Source organism: Cyanistes caeruleus, chromosome 2 (genome assembly GCF_971803275.1).
Source record: "Cyanistes caeruleus chromosome 2, bCyaCae1.hap1.1, whole genome shotgun sequence".
Lineage (NCBI taxonomy): Eukaryota > Metazoa > Chordata > Aves > Passeriformes > Paridae > Cyanistes > Cyanistes caeruleus.
This window is the reverse complement of record NC_141702.1, coordinates 5,663,896-5,691,854: the sequence shown is the minus strand read 5'-3', so window position 1 is coordinate 5,691,854 and position 27,959 is coordinate 5,663,896. Positions and strand designations below refer to the sequence as shown.

Genomic DNA, 27,959 nt, shown 5'->3' with positions numbered 1-27,959 from the left:
GGAAAATCTTCAAATGTGTTCCCCAATATTCTTCACCTTTAGGCAATACCTGTAAAGTGAATTGTCACCTTTGTAATGTATCTTATGTAGCTGCAACTGCAGTGTGAGAACTTAACTCTGCCTTCAGCTAAATAACAGGAGTTTTAATCTCAGCAGTTCACACAGGCCAAGCTGAGTGGGGCCTGAGCAGTACCTGACTACTGAAATCTTGCAGGAGGTGATAATGATGCCTTAGTAGATAGCATCATTTCTAAGGTATGTATACAGTGCACTCATTATGGCAGCTGTAGACAACTTCAAAGTCAGCTTTAAACAATTCCTCACGATGTCAGAAAAGCAGCAGGGACTGTTCACTGTTCAACACCAGACAAAGCCCCCAGCCAAGAAAGTGAGTGAACACTGGGTTAATCCAACACTGAGCTCCTGCTCCCTGTGACTGCACCCTGGGCTGCCTGTCTTACAGCTAACTCGGGCTGTCTGAGCTACACAGCAGGTTTAGTACACTTTGGGACTATAATATCTGCTAATCTCATCTGATTCCAGCCATCTCCAAACCAGGGTGTCTAGTCCAGGCAAGTCATCAAGCCTCCATTTAGTATCAATGGAAAGGGATGAGAGTCCAAAGGGCACTTCATTGGTCTCTAAGACAAGCATTAACATATGAATCACTCTCTGCAAGGGCCTCTGTCTCTTCATTCACTTCAGAGGAAACCTACCTACACGTCTGACTTTTGGAGAGCTGAAAGCCACCCTCAGCACACAGTGAGCCACTTTTGTGCTGAGCAAGCTAGTCTACTGTAGATGAGATTTATAACAGGGGATCTGAGCAGATACAGGCACTAAGGAACCCAGTTCTTCATCTGAATAAGGATTCTGGTGTCCCAAACATACTGCAGCATGAGATCATTTCTCAGTTTCTTCCCCTGAAGTTTCAATTAAGTATGATATTCATCCTCATTTCCTCTTCTGCATTCCTTGTCTGGTTAAATCAGCATCTGTGTTTCACGTCTGGGATGACCATGTTTCAGTGGAGAATGAAGTTTATATGGAGAATAAAAATAAATTTTATAAAGATTTTAAACAGAAATTTGAAAACAGTAAGTGCTACCTAAGTACTTCATTACACTATTCTGATGCAGAGTCTCCCAAATATATTTACCCTGTTCCTTATTTCCCAAACCACTTTGGGAAGTGAAGGGAGGTATATAAAAGGTGCTACACTAAAGGGTGAGAAAAAAATGCTGATATTAGTAGCTACAAGCTAAATGCATTTCAAAAGTGAAAATGTCCAACAGTTCTCTTGGGGTAAAACTATGGAACAAAATGGTCTGTGGAAAGCTATTTTATAATACCATCTTCCTCCACAGTACCAACATGGACTAGAGTCCCAAAATTATAAGATGTCACTGTCCCTGGAGGTGTTTAAGGAAAGACTGGATGTGGCATTCAGTGCCATGATCTGGCTGACATGGAGCAGGCTGCTTACAGGCTGGACTTGATAATCTCAGAGGTCCTTCCCAAACTAATTGACTCTGTGACTCTGTGAAATGGTCACCTGTTTCCTCTCCTCCTAGTCATGCCCTGTGGAGGTACAGAATGAATTCACTTTCACTATTACTTCATTTGCTCGGTTATAACCCCTTTTCCCCATCTGTATATTAAATGGAGATTAAGAGTTATTCAGGGCAAAACTCTCTTATCATACAACTAAGCAACACAACTACATAGAGGGGGAATGGTTTTATTTGTAGCTTGGAGGGACACTTTGATTACCAACAGCAATAGCTTCAATATTAAAAAATCACTGTGATGGCCAAATTACATGCCAAATGTACTAGGAATAGATGTGCTTGGAATCAAGTGTTCCCTCCACAATGGGATGGAAACAATCTGTTCTGTTGACAAATACAAACCAAGACTGCATTGCTGTTGGTGAGGACATCTTAGAGAATGGTTTTAGGCTCAGACTTGTGCATTTGTTTCACATGATCTTGTCACCATAACAGTGAATACATGGTCACTCTGCCACCTCTCTGGGCAGCAGTCCCCTCCTATGGAGCCCCAATGCTGTCACATAGATTGCTGAGATTTCACAGCTCAGCAGTTATGAGTTCTTACAGTGCATGAATTCAAGCCATGAGTGAACTAAATAAGTTTTGCTTTTGACTCACTCTACACACTACACCAGCAGAAAAAAAAGTCACAATTGCCAGAAATTATTTTGTCTTACAGTCTGCTTTTCAGACAATGAGATTTTATGCATGAGCCCCTCTCTTGCCACAGTGGAAGAAATAAAAACCAGCTGGTCCTTGGGATGCAGCTACCACCCCAACAGTCTCAGGTCACCGTGTCACAGCAGCATGCATCATAGAATCATAGAATCATAGAATCATAGAATCATAGAATCATAGAATCATAGAACAATAGAATCATGGAATCATGGAACAGTTTGGGTTGGGAGGGACCTTAAAAATCATCTGATTCCAATGCTCCTGCCATAGGCAAAGAGACTTTCCATTATGCCAGGTGACTCCAAGACCCACCAAAACTGTCCTTGAACACTTCCAGGGATGATGGGGCAGCTACAGCTTCTCTGGGCATCCTGTGCCTGTGCCACACTACTGGTTGAGGTAACTGTAAGGAGCTCTGCTCTGTGGGTTGCACACTCATCTCAAAAGCAAAGCTAAACCACTGGCGTATGCAGTGTCTGTCACCTTTGGTGGGGAACACTTGAATCATCACACCAGCCTCTTACAACCTCCGGGAACACTCAGGACCTCCAGTCCCCAGGTAGAACAGTTCTGTGAAATTACACATTTGCAAAAAATAAACCAGCAGCAAATGATGGTGAGTGAAACTCTGTCTTGCCTTTTACACCGCAGTAAGGACCTGGTGTTGTACCAGTGGAAACAGAAACGCTGCAGCTCCTTACTGGGGACCTGGTGACAAGGAAGTCAGCTCCCAGCCTGTATGTGGACTGTGCTCATGCTCAAACACACTAATGATGGTCTCAGAAAAGAACCTAAACCTCTCTAAACCCTGGCCCTGATGAACATCTCTCTGACTGTACAATCACATTTTGCCTTGTTTCTTACAAAGGAGCATTAGAGTGCATACATTAAGCTCTACAAAGTCATTTAGAGCAACTTTGGAACCCTGGACTGCCCACTCTGCCTTCCTCTGCTCCCACAGCCACTGGGATAAATCTGGACCTACCCAGCCAACCTCAGTAGAGATCTGTCACTCTGAAAGACACCAGAGAGAGCCACAGATTTTCTGACTTCGGTTTGGATGAAACCCCAAGACTCGCTCATCACATCTCGGGGTATTTAGCATTGACTTTAATTAAAAACCTCCCTGTGCCAAACCACATGCAGATGCAAACCAACGCCTTCAGCGTCTGCAACGCATCGCCCGAAAAAGCTGCACTGCTCCGTTCAGTCTGAGGTAGATGCATGAAGCAGGGACCTGCCTGTAAAATTTCCTCTTGTCCTGCAAAGTCTCTCTCTCTCTCTCTCTCTCTCTCTCTCTCTCTCTCTCTCTCTCTCTGCACTGCCCCAATTTACCACAGTGCAAAAAAAAACCCCACAGTCAAACAAATATATTCTTGGGAAGGAAGGGGGGCTGGTAAAGTGGTTTTTGAAGGCAGGCCAGAGACTATTTGAAACGGGGGACACACAGGGTGTTTTAACTGCTGTGATAATTCTGCATAAAGAGATGTTAAGTCTCCAACTCCTTGCTGTAGCATGCCATGTGTCCCTGAATAAAATTACTGCCATGCAGGCTGTTAGCAGAGGAATGCGTAAACAGACAATGTATCCTTGCATCAGTTCCACAAAATGTTGCACAACACAAATGCCTCTCGATGTGTCATTTCCTGCTTGGCCACCAGCCCAGCTCCTGACAGGCAGTCAACAAAAAAAAAAGAAGAAAAAGAAAGAAAAAAAAGAAAGAAAAAAAAAGAAGAAAGAGAAAAAGAAAAAAGAAAGGAAAAAGGCACATAAAAATAAAAGAAAGGGGAAAAAAAGAGAAAAATTAAAAAAAGAACGGCAAACTGAAAGATTTAAAGCTGTTCTTCTCCAAAGCACATTCCACTTGCCTCAGACTTATCCCTCCACCCTCTCTGCCTTTGAAAGAAAAGAGGGAGAACTTCCTAAAAACTGTTATGGTTTTAAGTCAAGGAATCTGAAAAATCTCAATCACTTATCTGCGCTTTATAAGCCGGGTCGGCCAAACAGTTAATGTGGGGGCTGAGCAGAACCCCTGGCTGGCTCTGGCTGCCTTGGGCAGCGTGCACAGACAAAAAGGCGATGTGATGTTTGCTCATACCTCTCATCACGTGTGCACCTTGCAAGCTGCGGCAGCAGAGAAACACTCGGGAGCTGAACCAAACAGAGCAGCTTTCTCCCCTGAAACGCTTCAGCCCAAAGCTCAGAGCTGCTTTTCCATTCACACTGATAGAGAAAGCTGGGGTTGGTGACTTTGGAGCCTACCTTTGATTAGAGACAAACTAAAGTCTCTGGAAGTCAGGAAAAATATAAAAATATATAGATATCTCCTCTCTCCTTCCTTATGATTCCCCCATGACTGGGTTTGTCCCAAAAGCAGGCAGAAAGGAGGATGTGCCTCAGATTCTCAAGGTACCACTATGGAAAGGCAAATAATTTTTTTCTGTAGTTGTAATGAGGTAAGGCAAAGGCATTAAAGAGGGCCTTAGGTAAAGATTTGGGTGGTTTCTTTGCTTTTTTTTTTTTTCTCCTTTGACTTCCTTTACAGTAATCTCTGGCTCTCTGTTGGTCAGTTATGACCTCATGAAAACGTCTCCGGAAAACTTCTTTCAGCCCTCCCAGCTGGAAGGCAGCTCTGCTGGCGAAGATGTGCATATGGCAGAGGTTTTATCCTGGATATGAGGAGAGAAAAATATCTGCAGGATTTCCTAATGATTCCCAAAGATCTTATACAACCCTGTCTCTAGACTGCATCACTCAGAGTACAAAGCAGTGTCTCAATCCAGCACAGAAACTGCAACACAGTAGATGTCCCTGGACAGCAATCTAGATAGACTGGAAGGGGTTAGGTAAAATTAAATAAATCTTTTCTGAGAAAAAAAATCATCAGAAGACCTTTTCTCATATAGAAATGGGCAAGTTTTCCTAACAAAGCAACCTGACATCACTGTCTCTATTAAAATATTTTCAAATAATAACAGAGAGGCAAGGCAGCAAGCTTCTACAAGCAGATGTTTAATACGACTAAATGGCACTTACATTTAAGAACCCGACTTTCTGAAGTGCTGAGCATCCAAAACACCAACTGGAGTCCCTGCATGCCACGACTGTTCAGCACTCCTGAAGTCAGGCTCTAAATGTCTGTGATGTCTGTCATGGCTTTGCTGCTGCTCCTGCTGCTGCTGGGAACCTCACAGCTTTCGTTTGCTTGAGTCAACTTGCCAAGAGAAGGTCAGAGTGCCTTGCCTATAAACAAGCCTTACAAATTCACGATCTAAAGCATGATGTCATGTCTTAAAATGATAAGCTGGCAACAAAGTAAATGACATTTTGTAAAGATGTGCATAATTTTATGTTTACACTCCTTAGAATGAAGGTTCTAATAAGTCATCGGTTGTGTTCCTTTAAAGGGAAGTTTTATAACTGAGATGAATCACAACTGCAAAAGATCAAAGTTAAAAAACATCAATGATGCCATGGGGTACTTTTTAATCTTGTAATGAATGATGATCATGTGCTCTTATGAAGTTGCTCCAACTGCCAACGCCAGATGTGTATATTAAGAAAAAAGTTGTTTGTGATGTGACAGCTCTGGTTGAGCTGCCAGAGAGAGGAAAACTAGGATAACATGCTTGAAATGTTGAAGTGGAATACAGATCCTGGCAGAGAGGGGCACTATTTGCCGATACATAATGTTTTAAGACAATCACATTTGCTATCAGAGCTGCTCCTTGAATACCTTATTTCCCCCAACCACCTAATTTTCCTTATGCAACATAAATGCCAGATACATTCATTGAATAATTACTACCAAACTAATGTAACTGCACAAGTGGAGGGTTTCTAAGCAGGAAACAAAACTTCAGTGAAACTCCCAGAGCTCACTGGAGCTACTTTTTCCCTACAAATTCAAGTTTAATAATGAGTCATTCCAGAGATGCATTAGAATGACTTGAAAGTATAAGATTGCAGTATTCCACCAAAACATTAAAATACAAATGGTCATTCAAGCTCAACTTTTACTTTCTTAAAAAACAAAAACAAAAAAAAAAAAAGGAAAAAAATAAAGGAAAGAAAAATATGAAGAAGGACACAATATCTCCATATAGACCATAGGAACTCAGTTACAGAGCATTTCTAGGCTCAGCTGTTCAAAGACACCAGCAGACGGGTATGACATACAGAGGCCTTTTAGGTCTAAAGTAAAAAATTCCAACAGAACTAGGAGATCTTGTTAAATTCTACAAACACAGACTCACTTTCAATCCACTGATCACCAGAACATCCCCATGCCAGCAGGGTCTCTTTCTGTGCTGCACAGGATAATCCACACTACTCTCCACACATCACTTTCAAACCTCTCTGCTTTTTCACTATGCTGTGTCCTCTGCCAGGAGATTTCCTCTTTTGCAGATGCATCAATACATGGAAGCAACCTCCCGATGAGAATGGCTAAATGATACTTACTTCCCGCTTTTTACTCCATTAATGCAGCTTCCCCAGTGTCTTACATGGAGCACCAGCCACAAGTGAAAATTAGAAATGGGAACTGACTCACAGAGAGAAGACAGAACAAAAATCCCCCTGCTGTGACAATAGGACACCTCAGCTGAGAGCAGGTAGCACCACAACTATGTATCTAATGAAATGTATCCAGAGCTATTTGCTTTTTAGCTGTTCTTCAAGGTGAAACTGAAGTCTGGACAGTTCTTACAGGGAGCATTTCAGTTCCCACCTAGGTGTAAGAGGAGGTGACTCTGCCGTGTTTATTGGCACGAGAAACACTTAACTGCATGAATTCTGTCTACATCTTTCTACTTCTGTCTTTGTGGTATTTTAAACAAAACACCATGAAAGCTCCTTGAAGGTTGTGTTTGCATGTGCAGATCAAAGGGAAAATAATTATTTGAGATGCTTCCATTATAGGGATTCTTTTAATGTGGTTATTCATCAAATAATTCTTAATCTCTAAGTGTAATTTAAATAACGCTATACCTGGCTAATCCAATCAATTTAGAGTAATTTCTAGTTAGATTAAGAAAAAACTCCAGAACTGGCTCATCAGTGATACCCATATGATGTGAGACCGGTTACCAGCTAAATGTGCTAGACAGAGAGACAGCCAGATAAATCCTGATGGATTAACCAGACTTGACTGTATCTAAAAATAAGTGCTACCCATAAAACTGCTAGAACATGACAAAACACAATTGTCATAAAAGTAGAGCCATTGCAAAATAGATAAATCATGGCAAATAGAGCCTTAGTGAGCTTGCATGGCTATGAGATAAACATGCTGGGCGAAAATCTGCTGGACTATGTTTTAAAAAATATATATTTTCTGTGCACAAATAAGAAACAAAAACTATGCTGCTGATATACTGCTTTTTTTATCTAACTTGGGCCCCTGGGGGTCTACGATGAGTCCATAGCTGAAAACCAACTTCAGGTATGATGAGATTAACCAGGTGCATTAATTATCTGATGGCAAAAGAATTTAAGGGCAAACAAAAAGGCACTATATTATATGTTTCCTCTTTTTGATAGGACTGATCCTGAAAGATCAGGCTCCTGTTTTGTTCTAAATGTCTCCAGTTGGAAGCTTACAGGAGTTAAGGGAATGCAGTACGTTGCAGGATTGTATCTACTGTGTCTAAATCAGATTATATATAAATACAGTGGGTTTAGTTCTCATTTACAATGGCAGATAATGTATCAAGACCTTGATGTGAATAAGAATCACGTTTGGGATTGCCCAAATTCAGCCAAGCACTTAAGTAAGTGTTTAATGCAATATGTGTGTGGTCCAATAGATTCCAAATTAAGCATGCACTCACATATTTTGCTGAGCAAAAACCAGTGTTTGACAAAGATACAGATATTTCATTTACAGGTCTCTGTTAAACAAAATTAAGCAGGCATAAGAGCAAAAGGAAGAATATAATACTCACTTCTTGGCTCTCTTGGCCCATCCACTGTAACCTTTATAGCTCTGTGGTATGTAGCGACTTGGGGGGGATTTGTCAGGACAGTTATTGTCAAAGTAAAGCTCTTCCCTACAAGGGGAAAAAACAACAAGGAATGAGTGATTACAACATGAAAACAGTCACATGCATGTTCAGTAAAGAATCAGTTTAAAATTATTCCCTGTCGTTACCACAATCGTGAAAATTAAAAACATAACTGACCATAGGAGTTTTCCTCCCCTTCAGTTTTACTCTATGTCAAGAATACGTCCATGTGTTGACAATCTAAATGTTTCTTATTTAATAATGGGTCATCATACAATGACAGAACAAAAGTGATTCACTGCTGAGGACAAGCCAAATTCTTTGCTGCATTGAAAGTGGTGTAAATCCAAAGCAAGTCAGATAATTTAAAAATTTACTCCAGTTTCGCAGCTGTGTGACAGAGAGCAGAATGTGACCACATGTTATTTACTTCACACAGTTTTATCATTTCATTTGTTTGACTTGACTACAATAAGATGAGGAAAGAATATATTTTCCTCCTGGGAGATGTTTTAACAGGGAGTCAGTGTCTCTGTCCTTCGTATGCCAGGGCTAATATGATGATATCATTATTAGGGAGAACGCCTTTTTTCCCTACACATATTCCCTCTATGAAATACCAAGAAAGCCCCAAACTTTCCCGTGAGGGTGAGAAATGTCTTTGTGCACGTACTTTGCCATCGTCAGTCTGCATTGTTGGGTTTTTTTTTTTGTTTTTTTTTTGTTCTACTTTTCAAAGCTTGAATTCAGGCAGTGATTGCTCAAGACCATCCACAGCCTTCAGCTGAATGAAAACGTTAAAAAGAAATAAATAAAGGGAGCTGCCTGCATCTGAGCACACATTCTCACAGGCGCTGGCCCCCGTTTGGGAGACTCACTGACAGTTGTAATCTGTTAGATATGCAACGGTTACTCATGTCAGATAGTCAAAACTGAAAACTGTTTCAAGACAGGAAAAGGTGGGCGTACAACAGTGACTCAATAAAACAGTCAGCAATCTTTGGCCTTCATGCTCATTTAAGCTGCTACTTTACCAGACACTTAAAGCTCTTTTTTTTTTTTTCCCCCTCCTCCCTGGGTGTATTTGTGCATTTTTGCTCCTAGGGCTTTTCCTCTCGCTGAACTCTGAAGGCATTCAATCAAGGCACAAATCTTAAACTATATGTAGCAGCACAAACTTAATGCAGTTTTTTCAGGACTAATATAGAACAGCTTATATATAAGGCATAATACAGAACAGAGCTTTGGCTGTCAAATCTAGTAATTGGTCTTTCTTTCTGGTCCAAGTCATATATCCTCCAAACCTGCCTGAGACATGCATCATTTATTATCAGGAGTGCAACTTCAAACTGTCTTGGCTATAATTTTCATGAACTAGAATGTGACATGATTTTTTTTTTAAAAGGAAATATAACTGTCATTTAGAATAAAATGATTTTCCAGGTGAAGCTGTGCTCCAGCTGTGCCCAGCTCTCTGGGAGATGCAGGTTAGAGGGAAGGTCAGGACCCTGGCAAATAGAATTATAGAATGTTTTGGGTTGGAAGGGACCTTAAAAATCATCTTGTTCCAACCTCCCTGCCATAGACAGGGACACATTCCACTAGACAAGGCTGCTCCAAGCCCCATCCAACCTGGCCTTAAACACTTTCAGAGATGGAGCATCCACAGCTCCCATGGGCAACCCATGCTAGTGAGTAACCACCCTCACTATTTCTTCCTAATATCCAATCAAAACCTGCCCTGTCAGTTTAAGCATGCAAAAATCTCAGGAAACTGAATTCTGTCCCAGTGGCATGGGTGAAGGTGGCTCTTCACATTTTCACTGGGAAAAGGATTGTTTCCTAAATCATCACAGGAGCAGCCATAGGTATATTTAGGACATCCAGTTTTTGTCCAGTCCTGCCCACCTGCTGTCCCAGAAGTGAACTGTGTGTCCTGCCAGCACAGGCCATGGGCAGCCTTCACACACACAGCAGCAGCCCTACAGTGCCTCCACACTGCTTGTCCAGGGCTGAGAAGCATCCGTGCCTTTTATCCCTCTCCAAACAGGAATTCAGCCCACTGAACAAATATGTATAGTTCTCCAGGCTCAGGTTTAAGGCTTCCTTTGGCACCAGCTTACCATGTCAAAAAGTTCTGGCTATTAAATTGTATGCTGATGACATTCAGATCACAGTAACTCCTAGATGTTTAGAAGAATATTACTGGTAACAAAGATACTAAAGGGGCTTTTCCATACACATTTGAATGAAGAATTTGGTCTTCCATGCTATTGTTCTCCTTATATACCAAATCTGTATAAATGTCTATTATGACAAAAAAAATTAACAAAATATACTACTTGTAAGAACCTGTAAAATTGTTCTGTAGAAAAGCACTGCAGTATCTTCTACACTAAATATATCTCAACAGGATAAAGTGGCCAGAAAAAATGCATTCCTTTATAAAAAGAGCTACATTTGGACCTTGACGTGAGAATTCCTGAAGTGTCACCTCTCAGCCAGCCTGAGCTGAAGAGGTAAGCAGCTAATTTGAGAGGGAAACTGGTTTTGTTCTCTAACTGGTATTTTACAAACCAATGTGTGGATGAAGAAACACTGACGAAGCCCCCTCACACTCCATAAACCACAGATCCCTTCACTGTGGGGAGCTGCACGGCCCAGCCAGGGCACTCCAGAGCTTTCAAGAGATGATTTACATATTACAGGATTAAGAATGAAATAAATTTTTAAAGTCCCCTGTTTCAGTGGTGCTGATGCCTTCCACAGCTATTTCACAGCTATCCCTCCTCAGCTACAAAATCCTTTAATGCACTTTTTATCACCTTTCTTTATTGCCCTTAGTCATTTCAACTATCCACTTTCAGAGGCTACAGACTAATTGTAGCTCTCTTTTATTAAATTCCCCAGCCAAGCAGTCATCTGGCACTATTGCTTCAGTGTGTCTAAACTGTGCATTCTTTGTTATTCACACATGTGAGTGGAGCTGACACAGAGGAGGACGAGATGGACATATGCTGAAGCACACGGCAAGCCCCAGAAAGGAGCTTGAAAGGAGACTCGGCAGCCTGTGTGTGCGCGTTGCATATTTTTTCAGTTAGATGCTAATGTGATTAAAGTATCGGGACACAACAAAATTAAGGTTATGATCCTTTGCTTATTGAAGACAGGAATTCTTTCTTCTCTGCGCTGTGGATTGGGCTTGTAAAAGTGAGCTACCGCCTGAAAACCGCATACAAACAACTGCTGCATTCGCATCAAACACTCCTGTTACTTACTCTTATGAATCCAGAAAAGGTGTTTAAGAGAAATTATGCAAACAGAAACGTGAAGCTTCTGTCAGGCAAACAAAATGAATATGTATAAAAATCGGGTTTCTCCATTGAGCCATGGGAAGCAAGTAAAAACGTGGGAGAGGAGGTGAAGTGGTAAGTTGATGATTCAGACTTCACAATCAAATTTAGAGATACAGAGATCAAAGCACGAGCTGCTTAGAAAGATGTAAATCTCAAGTCAGGAACAGGTGTGGATTAGTTTCTTGCCACCGAAAAATGATTTCTTTATTAGTTTATTTTTTCCTGTTCTACTTCAGGACATGTATTTACTGATATTTTTCTATGTAAAGAGCTTTCTCACTTCTGTTTGCAACTACTGATTTCTTTTCCTGCTATTTAAAGCAGAGTTCTAAAAATCTATCATTAATGATAACTCTTTCTCCTTCTCTCCTTCTCTCTCTCTCTCTCTCCCCCTCTCTGTTCTAAGTCTGGAAGACAAGTCTGGACCAATTTCTCCATCCTGCCTCTGGCAGGAGAATGCAGCATTTTAGATCCTCCACCGAGTCCCGGCTGCTTCAAAGGAAAAGCCCTACTTTCTTCCGTTAAGATCATAAGAAATATAGGGGGAGGGGGTCAGCTCTGTTTGGACATAATTACACTTCATCAAAAGAAGCTTTCTTCATCTTCCATGCGTGAAAAGTCTGCAAGCAGTTAAGTCTGTCTTTTTTCTTCCTTTTTTTTTTTACTTTTTTTTTTTTTTTTAAAATATAAAAATTGCTATTTGGGAAACTAGCCAAAACTCAGAAAGCCAATATAGTAAAACAGTGCACACCCTTTGTTTTTCTTTGAAGTCTCTTAAATAAATATGTTGAGGGTTTGAAAAGTATACTATCACTTTTCCATAGATTCTACCCAGATTGATCAGAGAAAAAGTCTTCCAAGTCTACTAGATAAAAAATATAAATTAAACTACTGGAACCAAATTTTAGGATCTCTGTGTTTGTGTCTGTATCTGTATCTGCAGAGGCTTTAAGCCATCTATTTCATTTCCTATGCTTTAATAAAAAGTATATATCATAGGTTTGAAATTAAATCCTCAGATCAGAAGTAGTGCATCACATTTCAGTCCTTTTTCAGCACTACTAAAAGGCTGATACACTACTGAACTTCTACTGTAAGGCAGCAGTAGTGATGGAGCCAGAGAACTTTCAAACCTAATCCATCAGCAGGATAACAAAGTAAACTGATTATTTAAAGAAGACAAATGGAAGAGATAGGCAACACCTTATTCACAGGGGGAATATACTCCATATTTATGTAGCATTACTGTTAGTAAAATTATTCTTTCTTTCAGGTTATTCTCTATTATTAATACCTTTTAAGTTCTAAAATGATAAAGCTAATTTTTGGCTACGTAATTAAAATAAACAATAGTCAATAAGTCATGCTTATGGACTCCCTTTCACAAGGCACTTGTAAAAATAAGCTGACTGATTTGGACTTTCTGGGCCTCTGTCATATGTTTAATTTTTTTTCAGACAAAACCTCTCTCCTTCCATAAGATGAACCCCAACTGCTTTTTAAAGAATATTAATGTAAAATTTTCCTTACTGCTAATTTCCCAGCACAATTATTCTGCTTCTTTTGCTTTGTTTTTCCCTATGCAGGGCTAGTTTAGAACAAAATGAATAATTACTTCAAATACATAAAGAAAAAAAATATGTAGGTTGAATCAATGACTGATACAATGCCACTTTGAAGACTCCTGCAACAAGAACTGCAGTGCCAGCTTCCTTTGAGCTGTCCTTTCAATCATTACCTGAAGTCTGAAAGCTGCTGTGTGACCCTTAAAGAGGAATTCTTGCAAATTTGTAATGATTACAAAAGCTTTCTATAAGTGTAGTGCAGTTTTCAGATTATAGGAAACTCCTAAAGAGCTGGAAGACAATGACAGCACTCTACATCTTAAAAAAAAAAAAAAAGAAATTGAAAGTTACCCTGTCCTTTAAAATAAAGGTTAAATTTAGTTCGTGCCCAAGCTTACCAGCAATTCATGAAAAGTCAATCAGCTTACTAAAAAGAAAAGTGGGGGTGATTTTGACAGGTTTGGTTTAAAGGGCAGTTTGGTTTAAGGGCAGAGAAGCCACTAGCAAGCTTTCCACCAACAGCTGTTGAGCCTTGAAAGCTTTAAGTCCCTAAAGAATACAACCTATAAGTGATATGCAAAATCCCCCTAATTACAGGTCTTCTACAACAGCTTCAGAAGTGGCTGTATTGCTAAAGGGAATTCTCCACCTCTCACTGCCATGGCCCGAAATACACTCCCCTGACTCTGCATAACCTGGATCACAGATATTCCCTTTTACTTCCACCCTTCCTGTGTGATTCAGACAGGGAAGCAGGTACTCCCTGAATTGTTTTTCTAAACCTCTGTCAGATAAAAAGCTACAGAGACTCCTAACTTGCTTTGTGCAAATGCTGAAGTTTGACAATAAAATATGTCTACATCACTTAAAAAAAACCCAAAAACTGATATCCTGAACAATGTGGTCTACTGGAAGGTGTCCCTGCTCATGGCAAGGGGTTGGAATGGGGTGAGCTTTAAGGTCCCTTACAAACCAAACTTTTCTGTGATTCTATGAACAGTGGATTTATGGGTTAATCAGTATTTCATTGCAAAGTAAGTTTGACACGTAGGCATCGTTTTTCACGTCATTACGAACACGTAAAAGGCAGTGGCCTACCTCTTCCACTTCTGCCCACAAATCGTAAGTCATTAAATCTGGCCACCTGGTTCTTCATCACGGCAGAAGCGTTTCGCAGCTCTGCAGAGTAGTTCTCATCGTTTCCAGCCATGACGGTCACCACCGTCCCATCGGGCACTTCTCCTAAGGCCACCACCTGTAAAAATAGGGAGACAATCATTGGTGAAGCCACACTTTGGAGGTGTGTGCTTCCCTCACAGCTCTGCAGGCTCCCACACTCGTCAAGAAGTTCTGTGGTGAGGAGTCTGGTACTCGCTGTGCACAGAACAAAGTGCCACATCAAACACTGAAATATCGTGTTTTGTCTCCGTTTCTCAGAGCTTCTTCATTGTTGCATTTCTTCAGAAACGTTCAACCTCCTTATGTTGAGTGCACACTTTAATGCTTTCTGAAGGACAATTTTGTTCTTAGCAAGCAGGGAGCAGCGAGAGAACATGAGACAAGGCTCGTATCTGTAAATTATGCACGAGAAAGCATTTGAAATGGAAAGCTAGAAATTAGTATTAGCAGGCTTGTCACCCAGATTCAGTTCTGTTCTGGTTGCACCCATCACCCTGACCCCTGAGCTCCTCACACAGAGAGATCCATGCATCCACCCATCCCAGAAGTGGCACTGGGGGCACCAGCAGGCAAAGCTCTATGCCCAACACACTCTGCAATGGAGCACTTTATGGCTGGAATTCAAACTTCTCATGTGCAATATAAAACAAAGCTGTATTTCCTTGCAGGCATGTAAATTTTCATAGTGCTTGCAAGAGTCACATGTGGTTAGTGCTGATACCTCCCTCAAATTCCAGGATGGGTGAACAGAAGATATCAAAGTATTTCATTTCTCCTTATGTTCCAGCTACCTGATAGTCTCTCTTTCATGCTTCAGTGGTTGCGCAGTGCTCCAACATCTGATTAAATAAATGTCATGGAGCAGACAGCTTCTGATTTGAAAACATCAGGAATACCTACAGTGTTAGTGCTCTGTGGCTTCTTAAAGCAAAAATAAAGTTAAACAGGAATGCTAAATTACTAGGAAGAAAATACACACACAGGGCAAAAATGTCCACAAAAATATTAATAAAATAACCTCCTTTTCCCCAGTTGGCTAATTCTGATACTGAAAATAAATTTATGACAAGAAGAGATTTAGAAATATTGCATTGCTGAGCCAAAACTTGAAAAAATATCTTAAGCTACAAAGTCTCTCCCCTTGCAGTTACTACCAATTTACATGGTCAGATATGAGTTTTTATATTATTCAGAGTAGTTTATTCTGTCTCTTGAAATATATATTATATTTTGTCACATGGCCTTCCTGAAATGTTTTTTCCGTAAATGATCCTGGCTGAAACTAATAATTGCAGGTTGCAGGTGACATTAATTCAGTGGAAAGAATGAGGAGTTCTGGATATATAGGGAGAGCATTATGTGCTCCAGTGAACTGTACAATGTTTCTCTAAAACAAAAGAGGAATTACAATCATACAGAAATAGGCCATATTACTGAAAACTATAGCTTATTTAATTTAAAAGAAATATTAAGGAGAGAGAAGCAAGTGAAACTTAAACACTGTTTGAAAAGAATTTACCTGCTTCTCTTTTTTTTCATAAAAACCCCAAAATCTAAAAGCTAAGTTTTGCCACAAACTACTGTGAGGTCTTCATGTATCAAACAAAGATTTTACTTTAAAGTCATATGAAAGTCCCTGAACATAAAAATAGAGGAACCACCACTGTGGCAAAGATCTGAGGTCCCAATAACTCTCTGCCTTGAGTCTGGCAGCAACCAGGTCTGACGGCTTCAAAGCCAGGTGTAAGGAATGATAAATAATAATCAAATAACAAATAATAATCTGGTGAACAGATTACAGAGCTGACTTTAAGCATTAACAAATGGATACTGGTTTAAACTGTGAAGCATGGAGCTTGAGACTACTTATAAACCACTCCCTTCCCAGTCTGCAGCAGACCACGTTATCTCTGGACAGTCTTGTTGTGCCCATCAACATCCCAGGGAGTTGCACCCTATGCCTTTTATATCTCACAAAACAACAACAACAAAAAATCACATTAGCTCCAGAAATGCAAAACACCTGAGAGCGCAGCAGGAAGCACAAGGCTGCCAGGGGCCTGGGAAGAGGGAGCAAGGTGCCTGAAGCCTCAGCTCATCTCTTTCTCCCCAGGTATCCTCAGAGTATGGACAAGCAGCACCATCACAGCCCTGTCTCAGTCCCAAACCCAGGTACAGCTTATAACACCTGGCAGGAGGGAGCAAAATCCCTTAAAAGACTCTCCTCTGTCCTCTATTGCTTTTCAGAGCTTTCCTTCCTGCCCTTTCCACTCGATGTCAGTTCAATTTGTCAGCTTAGCCATCAGCCCAGAGCTGCACGTGCCGCTGCCGTCGCCGAGCGATTGCAGCTAATCAAGAGGTGCATCGTTACTGAGAAGCCTTGGATGCAGTATCACTCTTCATCTCCTTCAGAGAGGACCAAAGGACAAGAAAAACTGAAATCAGAGATGAAAATAAAAACTTCGGATCATAAAATAAAGCCCTATAACATGGGAAGCTCCCTTGCCACAAAACAGGAATAAAAGGGTTATTCTTTTCTTACTTTGATACTTTCTTGCCACGAAATAGCCTAAGACTATTGCACATGTACATAGAAGTGCTGGGTAGAAAGAAGCTTTGAAAAACAAGTTTGAAACATGGAGAAGTACATGTCATTTTGAGAATTTTCAAAAGTAATTGTACATACTGAAAGACTGCTGGCATAAAGTCTAATTTGGCAATTTAATGCCATGTATCAATACAAAATTAATTGAATATTCTTAGAAAGAGGATAGTAAATGCACTGTGAAATGAGTAAGGACTGTGCTAAAAATTAAAGATTAGAACTGGCCACAGTGCACATTCCTTACCTATCTTTTAATACTCAATATCTTTACTATTTCAAAATCTTTATTTTCCATATTAAGCTCCCTACACATTTTGATGATAAAAAGTAGATTCTGTTCTTTTTTTTTTTTTTCCTTTCAGTTAGAGCTCAAAAAGGTACATGAATCCCCAGAATAAAACCAAACCAATTCTTATGAGTTGAAAATAACTATGTGTTATGTTTTTTTGCATAACACAAGTCTGGTTAGGCAACCTGTTTGCCCAGTTTCAGTCCAGTGGGATTTGAACTGGCCAAAGTATGTAGCCTGAAGACGGAAGTTATAAGTACAAAGCAAAACTCCTATACAACAGCAGGTACTCAGACTTTCTTCAGTGTAAAATGCTTGTCTGAAAAAAAAAAAAATGGCCAACACTAGTGTACATGCTAACTAGTTCCTCTCAAACATTGATATCTGCCACTTCAAAAGCTTTCTTGCGAAACACTGAATTCAAACAGCCTCTGAATGTAAAATCTGTATTGAGAATGCTTTTCCCAGACATTGCCAAAAGAGCATCTGATACTATTAAAATATTTCAGTGTCCTGTAACTTAAAACAGAATAACTGATTCACGCTACTTTTTGTTTCAAATCTACATCTGGGCTGACAATTTATATAGCAGGTTTCAGCTTGAAGCTATTTAAAACAGCTGAGTTATAAACTCTGAAAATTGGGGTTTGGAGGGAAATGCTGACAGACCCTGAACTACTGTGGTGCTACTGGAGAAATGTTTTAAACTCCACATCCCATTTTTTCCCCTGCATTTAGGTCCACTAAGACTCTCTGCTGCTATTAGCATCATACAGAAGTCACTTCTAACCTCCAACATGGCAGTCTGGTACTTTATGACTGGCAGTAAAAACCTCCACAGAGGGACCAAATTCTGATGACTCGACTCAAATAAAGTATTGCTGGCTACCGAGATTACAAAGTGAATATGATTTGGACATGGATGCACAATATCCATTTATTTTATTCTAAATATTAATAGCCAGAGCTGTATTAATGAGTACTCATCTAATACTCTTCCCCACAAAGCCAGTCTGCATTAACAATCTTCTTAGTGAGCACGCAACAGGGACTCCCTCCCCAGTGTGTGCAAATATTAATAGTTAAAATTCAAACCTAATGCTAAGCCAACACTATTTCAAAAAATTATAATCAAAACCAGCACTGTTTATAACATACTTCCTCTCCTGCATATGATTTATATCTGTTTTTTTAAATTAAAACAGTGCTATATCCAGCGTACGTTTTCGCTCGGAATCACTGTGAGAGAATTATGACACACTTAACACACCACTCAAAACATTATCATCAACATATTATTTATTGCCAATAAAACTTCACAAAGTGTGTTGTCTGCGAGCTATTTCATTTTCAAGTTATTGTTTAGCTGAGATTTCTATAGCTCAGATCTGTCTCTTTTCCCTTTCAGAGCTGTTTCCCATTCTGATGTAACACAAGCAAGTGTTTCACTGTATGATACATGCAGCTCCTTTGGTCTAAAACTACTGGGCAGCTGCATGCAAGTTGCATTTGAAAAATGAAATAGATTTTTTTTTTTTTTTAAAGCGTCAAAAGTATTTCAAGTGAGTTTCAAATTAATTTACAGGTATATAAAGGCATTTGTAATTTCGGCGTATTTTTAAAAGCGCATATTGTATATGAAAACACAGCTGCACCCACAGCAGCCGGGCAGCGTGTGCCTCTGATGCATCTGAAAATCGGTCAGATCTGCACCTCCATGTCAGCAATCAAACACAGGACCCACATATAAGACAAATATAAATACATATATATGAATACAAAAAGATTGGGGAACAGTCTAATCCTTTGTCTACCTTTTTATCTCATGTAAGCATTCTTATTGTAATAATATTCTAAATACTTTAATATTTAGTTTAGATCTTTCCCTTATTCTAATGAGATGCGACCGCATCCTTTGAATTGCTGTGGGGTAGGAGAAGGCTCAGACACCTCAAATGAGAACAACAACGTGAGCACGATAATGCAACAGCTCCCGCGTCCCTGCTTTAAAGAGCAGCTATAACACCAACTTAATCTAGTGCTCAATTAAATTATAATCACAATTCTCTGAAAGCTCCTCCTCCTTACCCCGCAGCCCCTCTGAATCAGAATCATTGTGATCCACTTGTAGAGAGCCTCTGAGTGCTACACCAAGCCATGAAGCCAAAAGACACCCCATTTTCCTGCCATTTCTGCTCAGTCTGACCATCGTGTCCTGCACAAGTAGGCCCTCTGCAAAGGGTTCCTCCCGCAATTCCAGCCTCTCCGAGCTGTTCCCACACACACGAGCACTTTAGCCAAGCCTCACCCGCGCACCCGCAACATCTACAAAGCAAATCCCCATCGTTATCAGCACTCACTTTACCAGGGGCTCATTTAACCACTTTTACTATTTCTCCCGGACAAACGGCCATGATAACACGGCTGGCAGACGGGAAACACAAGAAAAAGGCGATGTTCTGGAACGCGCTGGGTGAGATTGTTCCCGAACTTTTTTTGTCTTTTCAGGGATTTCCAGGTGTGTTATTTTTCATAGGAAAATGTGGGTACGTGGAGAGCATTGCAGGGCCACCCCATCACACTCTGACCCATGACTTGCTTAGGAAGGCACTTGGGGACACCCCAGCCATTGCCCCCTCCCTACCAAAAGCCACGGGAAGGAAAAGTCCAGGGGGAGCACTTAGAAACATTGCTAGAGGAGGAAAAAGGGCTTGCTTTAAAGCACGCAATTATTGTTGTTATTATTACATTTTTTTTTTCTAAAATCGTTTCCTCTCATTAGCGCGCCATAGGGATGGAGACAGAAAATTAAAAGCAGCATCCCCAGAGCAGAGCGGGGTGGGATTTATTATGGAAATGTGCGACCCTGCCAAGGAGAGCGTCTCTGGGCAGCCACTTCCTCGGTTGTCCACCAGGAGAAGGGAAGGGGCCCTGTGTCCCCCCCCTCCAGGTGTTCTGTGTCCCCCTTTCCCAGCCCCATCTCTGCCCGGGCTGTTGGAGGGCAAAGCCCCGATCCCTCTGCCACTGCAGCCTGACCCTGCAACTCCAGCCGCCCCCTGTACGCTTCAGAGCCAGCCCAAATCCTCCAGGCCCGCTCCCGGGAGCGGAGGGGAGGAAGGGGCACCCCCGTGGCTCAGGGACTGGTGTTTCGAGGCGGAGGGGTGCCGCACTGAGCTCCGGCTGAGGGCTGACTCCCTCCTTCCCCAGGGAGGGAAAGGTTTCTACAGAAAAAAAAAAAAATAAAACAACCCAAGGAGAGAGGCTGGGGGAGCAGGGGGTGTCTCCCGGGGGGATGCTGAGGGGGGTGCCCCTGGGCTGCCGAGGGGGACAGGCCGGCAGTGCCCCGCGGGGATGGAGATAACGGGATGGCTCCGGGGATGCGGGCCGTGCAGGGGGGGCGGGCAGAGCATGGGGGGCACCGGGGGCGCAGCAAGGGTGAGGGGGCAGAGCTGGCACACGGGGGGCACAGGAAGCGCAGCAGGATGGGGGACACGGCAGTCACTGCAGGACCGGGAGAGGGGGGTGAGAGGCACTGCGGGGGCTGCACTCCGGCACATCGCGGAACCGGGGCACGGGAGGCACAGCGGGACGGTGATAGGATACAGAAGCCGCTTGAACATTTGGGGGGAGCGGGAGTCATTGCGGGACTGGGGGGGTCAGAGAAGCACAGAAGGCGTTGCAGGATGGGGGTGCACGGGGAGGCATTGCAGAGCTGGGGGCGTGAGGCGGGCACAGGGGGCACTGCGGCCCGGGGACCACCGGAGACACTGCGGGGGCAGAGGGGTCACAGGAACCCCTTCGGGCCGCTGGGGCACGGAGATGCTGCAGGGCGGGGGCGGGAGGGCACAGGAGCCCCTGCGGGCCGCGGGGCACAGAAGGCACCGAAGGACAGAGCTGGGGGGGTGGAACTGCGGGACAGACACAGAGAAATCCCTCCGGGCCGTGGGGCACAGAAGCTCCTGCAGGACGGGGATGACCGGAGACACTGCGGGCCGGGGAGGGGGGCACAGAAGTCCCTACGGGAGGAAGGGCAGGGGGCGCGGGGGGAGCATCCCGGGCCGCGGCGGCTGCCGGAGGGGCTGTCTCACCTTGAACGCCACCGGGAGGGTCTTGTTGCAGCGCCAGTGCGAGGGCAGGACGGAGCAGAGGAAGTTGGGGCTGTCGGTGCGGACCAGCTCGGCGGGGTGGTCAGCGATGATCTCCACCATGGTGCGGTTATCGTGGGGGCGCAGCCGGGGCACGGCGGCCGCCGCGTCCTGCTGCTGCTGCTGCTGCTGCTGCTGCTGCTGGGCTACCACCACCGGGCTGACCTCGCTCATCTTGCCGGGCTGCAGGCTGCTGGAGGGGGGGCTGAACCTCCGGCTGGTGCTGGGATCTACGGGAATACGCATCACAACAGCCACAAGTTAGCGAATTGGGGGGCGGGGGGGGGAGCGGTAGGGGGATCGCTGGTAGAGGAGGCGTGTAGTGGGGGGTGGGGGTTGTTAAAAAAAAAAAAAAATATATGTATCTAGCGAAAAAAAGGGGTGAATGAAAAAGTGGAGGGGTGAGGACAAGGGGCAAAAAAGCAAATCAGACAAAAAATAGAAAAAAAAAAGGAGCGGATTAAACGCAAGAGAAAAAAAAAAAAATCTCAGTCTGTTTTTGGTTTGTTTTGGTTTTTTTTTTTAAAGAAAGATGGACGGGGCGAGGGGTGATGCCGATCTGGGGGCGCCTGCAGCCTGGAGCAGCGAGGAGGCAGAGGCTGGCGGTGGGTCCGGGGCTGCCCCTCTCAGCACAGCCCGGCTGGAAACTGCATGGTCCCGGCTTCTGCCCAGCTGCAAAGCGCTGCTGCTTCTCCTCCTCCTTCCTTCCTTCCTTCCTTCCTTCTCGCACAGTCTCTCTGCTCTTTTCCCTCCTTCTAGCCACCTCTTCTTCCCTTAAGTGCTCGAGTTTCGTCCCTTTTTTCTTCTCCCCCCTTCCCGTCTTCTTTTCCTTTTCGGATTTTCCAAAGGTTGTCTTGGGAGGAGTAGAACTCGCTGCTGCTTCAGCTTCCTGGGCTGCTGCTGCTGGTGGCCGACAGAATCGTAGCGTAACTCAGCCCCGGAGAGGAGCGGAGAGGAGAGGGGGGGTTCAGGGGAACGTCCCGGTTTCCTCCGAAGAAATCTTCCTCCTCCGGACACACACACAGAAAAAAAAAAAAAAAAAAAAAAAAAAAAAAGAAAAGAAAAAAAAAAAAAAAAGAAGGAGCAAACAAAAAGCCTCGCTGGGACAGAGGCGAGGAGCCGCTGGGTTCCCCCGCTTATTGCCTCTGGCTTCAGGAAGCGGGAGCTCGGGAAGGGGCTTGGGAAAAGGGGCTCCCCCCCTCCAAAAAAAAGGTTTCCCGAAGCTATTTCGGCGGGGAAACAAAGTTACTGGGGTTGTTGGGGCGAAGAGGAAAGTCACAGGGCTGATAATTACAACAGACTTTTTGGCTAGTTCCTTTCGGAGGATCAGGACTTAAGAAAAGTTGAACATTCGGATTCCCAGGGAAAAAGAAGCGGGGATCATAGTTGAAAAAAACCAAAAACAATCAGCACAACAATAAAACACCCCTCCTTAGGCTGTTTTCTAAAATATGACCAAGCAAATTCTAGGAAAAGGCAGCCCCGGTGCAGCCCGGTCCTTCACATGAAGTCGCTGCTGGATCCAAGTCCGTAGAGTTGAATAGGCGAACAAAAATCTTGCTTTTTTTTTTTCCGCCCTTGATGAACAACAGCAGCAGTAAAAAAAAAAAAAAATCATTAAAATGTCGCTTTGTTTGAGTTATTTTTCTTTCTGGAAAATCGGGTTAAAAATAATAATTATGAAAAAAAAGCAACCAAAAGTTACAAACTTCTTTTGGGTCCCAAGAAGTTGAGGTCGGGGAAGATGAAGGAGCCGGAAAAAAAATAACAAACCCACGCCACAGTTTTTTTGTCCTGAATGTGGTTTTTGGAGGCTGGGATTTCTAATGATTAGGTTTTTGTGGTTTATATATACAGGACTCTCTGGCTAAGGCGATCATTATGCTGATGAGAGTCAGTAGCACGTGGTGCTTCAGTCCTCAGACTTTTGCAGCCTTCAAAATAAATAAACCAATGTGCATCCCCCCCAGGAGGAGAAACTCTCACCCACGGGGAGAGGGACGGGGAAGGGGGGGAGCAGGAGACGGTCTCCAATCTCCAGTTCTCGCCGGGTTTTTTCCATTAACACTTTTGGGCTTGTTTGTTTAAATTAAAAAAAAAAAAAAAAAAAAAAAAAAAAGCATGAAAAATCTTGTTTGCAAAAAAAAAAAAAAAAAAAAAAAAAAAAAAGAGTAAGAATAATCTGGTGCCAAAGAGTATTTTGCTAAGTCTCCGGTAGTCTAAAGCCTAAACCATTTCCTTGAATGAATGAAAGCTATAAAACCCCCTTCAGACTATTAAGGTAAAGGGAGTCTGGTTTGTTTTCTCCCTTAAAAAAAAAAAAAAAAAAAAAAAAAAAAAAGGGCAGATCTTATTAAAAACCATTTACATACCCAATGGTATGAAAGTGTCACCGCCTCCCCGCGCAGATAACAGCCTATCACAACCCGCCCTCTAATTTCTAAGGCTTTACTCCGACTTGCTACTTCCACCTTCTTGTAAAAAGTCGGCGCTGCGTGTGTGCTCCTTGCTCGCCGCCTGTGTGTGACTCGGGGCGCTGTGTGTGTGTGTCTGTCCGCGCTGGGTGCGGGTGATGTGGCCCTTCCGAGAGCTGTTCCGAGCCCGGCACCGCGACCCGGCCGGGTTTGTCCCGCCGGACGCTGCGCCAAAAGTCGGCGGAGCTGCCCCGGCGGAGCTGCCCCGCATTCCCGAGCTCGGGGTGTCCGAGTGCGGCTTTAGGGCTGGGGGTTCCTGCGGGGCTGTTCCTCCACCCGCGGAGCCTCCGCGCCCTCCTCCTGCCGGCCGGCACCGCTGTCCCCGCGCCTTCCTGCCCCCAATTTGGCACCCCCAATTTCTGAGCCCCCAGGGCAAACCCCGGCTGTGCCCGGGGAAGGTGCGAGCAGAGGCGGCGGCGGCTCCTGCCCCGCTCGGCTCCGGAGCAGAGAACAACCCGCAGGCTCCGCCGATCGGTCACAGGGGAGAGCTCTCGCTCCGCGCACCGCGGCTGCGGCTGCGGCTGCCGGCCCCGCTCCGCGCCCGCCGGGCGCCCACTCAGTCCCGGCTCCGCAGCCGTCCCTCCATCCACCTCTGCATCCATCCATCCACCCATCCATCAACCCATCCATCCATCCATCCATCCATCCATCCATCCATCCATCCATCCCTCCCTCCGCTCCGCGGCTTTCCCACGCTTCCCCCGGGGAGCGGCACCCCCGACCCGCTGCCTTGCAGAGATCTGTGCCCTTCGCTTTTCTACTTCCTCAACGCTTTTCTTTTTTTTTTTTTTTTTTTTTCCTTCTCTTTTATTTAATTTTTTTTTTCATTTTCTTTTCCCGGCCCAAGGTTGCAAGGGCTCTGGAAGTTTTTTATCCCGTTTTATCCCGTTGAGAAAACGCGATCCATGTGGATAACGCTGCAAACCCGTCCTGAGCTCGCCCTGCTTCTCCTGTCAACCACAGGGATCTGCTTTTCCCCAAAAGTGGCCACAGGCGTTTCCAAGGCACAATTACTCATCACCTATACGGATTAGTATATATGCATAAGCTCTGGTTTGCTGTGGTTGTGATACAGAAAATACATTTTTTCATACTTATTTTGGCAAAATATTTATGTCCATAGATTCTTTTGGCTTCCTTCCCCCCTTCTTTAGCTGGCTCTAATACATTCCCAAAGAGCCATTCCAAAGGCACTAGAAAGAAGGCAAAGAGTTGTTTTATATCCAAATGCTATATGAGCCTGACAATCATGATTTATTTCATTTCAAGCAAGAAGATACGTTTCCACGTTTAATTAGTCACACTAAAAATTTTACAGTCACCTCTCTTCCTACTAAAATAAAATAAAAAGTTAATTAGGATAAACTAAAATAAGTCATTGGAAGCTACCAGTTTAAGGTCACCTAAAATAGTCCAGGGTTATTTATAATGTAGAAATAAAATTTTCCACTGAGTGCCCTAACAAAGTTTCAGGTATCTGGCACAGCTGATTTTCAGTCTCCGTGCAAAAATATCTTTCTGCTGAACATTTACACATTTAACAGGAACTTACTACAGTCTGGAACAGATCATGGCTCAGAGCTCTAGAATTTTATTTAAATGGTTATGGACAAATTAATAAAAGTACCAGTAATGTTTATGGACCTACATAAAAGCTGGATGGGATTTTTCAGAAGAAGTCATTCATGTTATGATATATATAATCTGGAACGTTGGCTTGGATTTGGCTGGAATGGAGAGCAACCCTGCTGCTCGGCTTTTCTCGGGTTTTATTTCAGAACTTCTCGGAATTTTAGCACTGGTTGCAAAATGGGTCATATTTTAAGATCTTAGAGAATTGTAGGAGGTTGGGGAAAAAATGTGCTTGCGCTGCAAGTTATATCTTAACAAACACCTTCAGATCCACTTTACAATATCGAATTTTCATTAGTATGGCTGGGCTTGCTGCAATTTAAATTGTCTTTTAGCTTTTTCACTTTTAACTGTGTTGTGAATACAGCCATAATTAGACTGCTTTTGGACAAAAAGGTAATGTTTTAAAGAGCACTGAGTTTGTTTACCATCACATTTCTAAAACATAGGCCTAGTACGCTCCTGTTGTAAGTACTGGGTGCTCAAGATGAAAAATAATTATCAGATATGAAAGATTCTAACCTGGATGATGTTCCCTAAATAAATAGTTTCGATGCCAGTTTTCTGGGCTGGAATGTACTGCAAAAATGATGAATACAGAATTTATTTTGAGCCTCTCTGTGTATGTAAATAGCCTTTGTGAAACGGGAATAAATGAATGGGTTCACTGGGTTTGTTATTGTATTTGATATTTTTAGCCAGAGCGACTACAGCGATGTCAGCAATTATTACTATAGTGAAAGAATTGCCAATGTTCTTGTTTCCAACATCTACCTTCCCAAAGTTTTTTATTCACTCATGAAAGAGTGCATCGAGCCAAAATATGTGAACTTAAGTAAACTTAATGCTAGAGCAGGTTTTTCCCAAACTTCCATTCATTTCAGTAGGGGCGAGATAAGCTCCAGTGTCTCTTGGCAGCGCTTTACTTTCACTTTGGTTGGAAGTTGACTGTTTGCCCAGCTATTCTTTGCTTTTTCTTAAGTATGACAAATAGTAACTCTAGATTAGCACGTTATTCGGTCTGCTAAGTAGGCGTGTGGTAATGAGTTCTGTAACTGCAGCATTCTTACTCAGACTATGGATTACTATGGTTTGTTTAACTACTGTGGCCCTGCCCCACTGATTTACAGCCCAGATAAAAGAAGATTCTTTGTGTCCTGAAATTAGTTTAAAGCATTTAATATTTCAGCATCATGCACTACTTTTTAGCATTTATAGTCCCTGACACAAACAAAAGCATAAAGATTTGATAGACAGGCTAGAAAATGATTGCATAAAAAAAAATGAACTAGAGAATTTTACTTTTCCCCCCAGCATTTTCAGTACGAAGTGAGGACTGAGAGCTGAGACTCTTGTGTTCTGTCTCAGGATCTGATGCTGAATGCTCTGGGATCTCAGTCAGGACTTTTAGCAAGTTTTCCTTCAGTACAGAATGTGATCCAAAGTACTACATATATATATTTTGAGACAGAAAAATATGTGTTAAATTCTCAGAGATCCAAAGATGAGCAGAGCTTGGTATCCAGTAATACCAGGAAAAAAATTTGGAAATCTGGTAGGAAACCTGCCCTGTCCCTGCTGAAAAACTGTTGGCTTCTCCATGGCACAGAGAGACACACGGGCTGTACAAAAGACAAAGTAAACAATTACTGCTCCTGTATTTTTCCTAAATGATGTATTTTCTGCTTCTCTAATGTGCAGGGACTGCAAGCCTAGGTGTGGGTCCTGCTGTAGAGTTCTCCCATTTCCCTCCCTGTCTGCAGCTGCTTATGCCCCATTGAGATTGCACATATTTCAGAGAGGTTTAAAGCAGCAAATGACAATGTCATCATCATCGTGAGGAAGAAATGGCGGCCTACTTGTCATCTTGTAACAGTGTTGGAAAGAGAAAGTATGACCTGTGTTTTCTGGCACTAAAAATCTGAATGTGTAGTAGGATTAGAAAAATGTATGGCTTGTCTTTCTCAATTTTTTTTTTTAATTTTTTTTTTTGATTGCAAAATAAGAACTAAAAATTAGCTGTAGGAAGTTGCTATGGTCCTCATAGTTAGGGAAAAACTAATTTTTCATGGCAAGACCAGCATTGTACCTTTCCATTAAATCTCCTTCCAGCTTCAGTTTAACTAATTTCAGAGTGAGGAAAAAGGTTTTGTTTTTTTTCCATTGGATGAATTCAGATTAAATCGGTATGTTGTGTTAGAGATAAAAAGGCTAAAAAATGATAACTTAAATTTATTTTCCCCTTATTTCAGCATAAAAGCAGCATGAGCCAGAAACTTCACGGTTATTTTTCTGTTGAACTTAGTGAAAACTGGTTCTCTTGACTAACTATGGGGAAAGTGGGTGGTATAGCTGTAATTAAAAAGGGTTTATGCATCTGGAACCTTGCAGAGTCCCTAAATTTTGCATGCTGTTTTTTAAGAGTCTAGTGAAGTGCTCTCTGGCCAGATACAAGCTCAATAAAGCTCATGCAGG

At 42.7% G+C, this 27,959-nt stretch overlaps 1 protein-coding gene and 1 long non-coding RNA gene across 5 annotated transcripts in view; one reads left to right on the top strand and one right to left on the bottom strand.

Annotated features, from left to right (window-relative positions):
• RUNX2 (RUNX family transcription factor 2) overlaps positions 1-27,959 on the bottom strand; it is a 216,193-nt gene that overhangs the window by 135,653 nt on the left and 52,581 nt on the right. For 3 of the 4 annotated variants that reach the window (XM_086875606.1, XM_086875603.1, XM_086875604.1), the window contains exons 2-4: positions 21,322-21,608; positions 14,259-14,415; positions 8,180-8,284 (exon numbers count right to left, since the gene is read on the bottom strand). In XM_086875606.1, the coding sequence (XP_086731732.1) occupies positions 8,180-8,284; positions 14,259-14,415; positions 21,322-21,608 (549 nt within the window). Of the gene's footprint in view, positions 1-8,179; positions 8,285-14,258; positions 14,416-21,321; positions 22,559-27,959 lie in introns of those variants that run through there. The other variant, XM_086875605.1, reaches the window with a different exon arrangement.
• Positions 6,723-12,494, top strand: LOC147654569 (uncharacterized). Its single transcript, XR_015282675.1, has 2 exons — positions 6,723-6,847; positions 10,653-12,494. It is a non-coding gene; the product is annotated as an uncharacterized LOC147654569 (long non-coding RNA).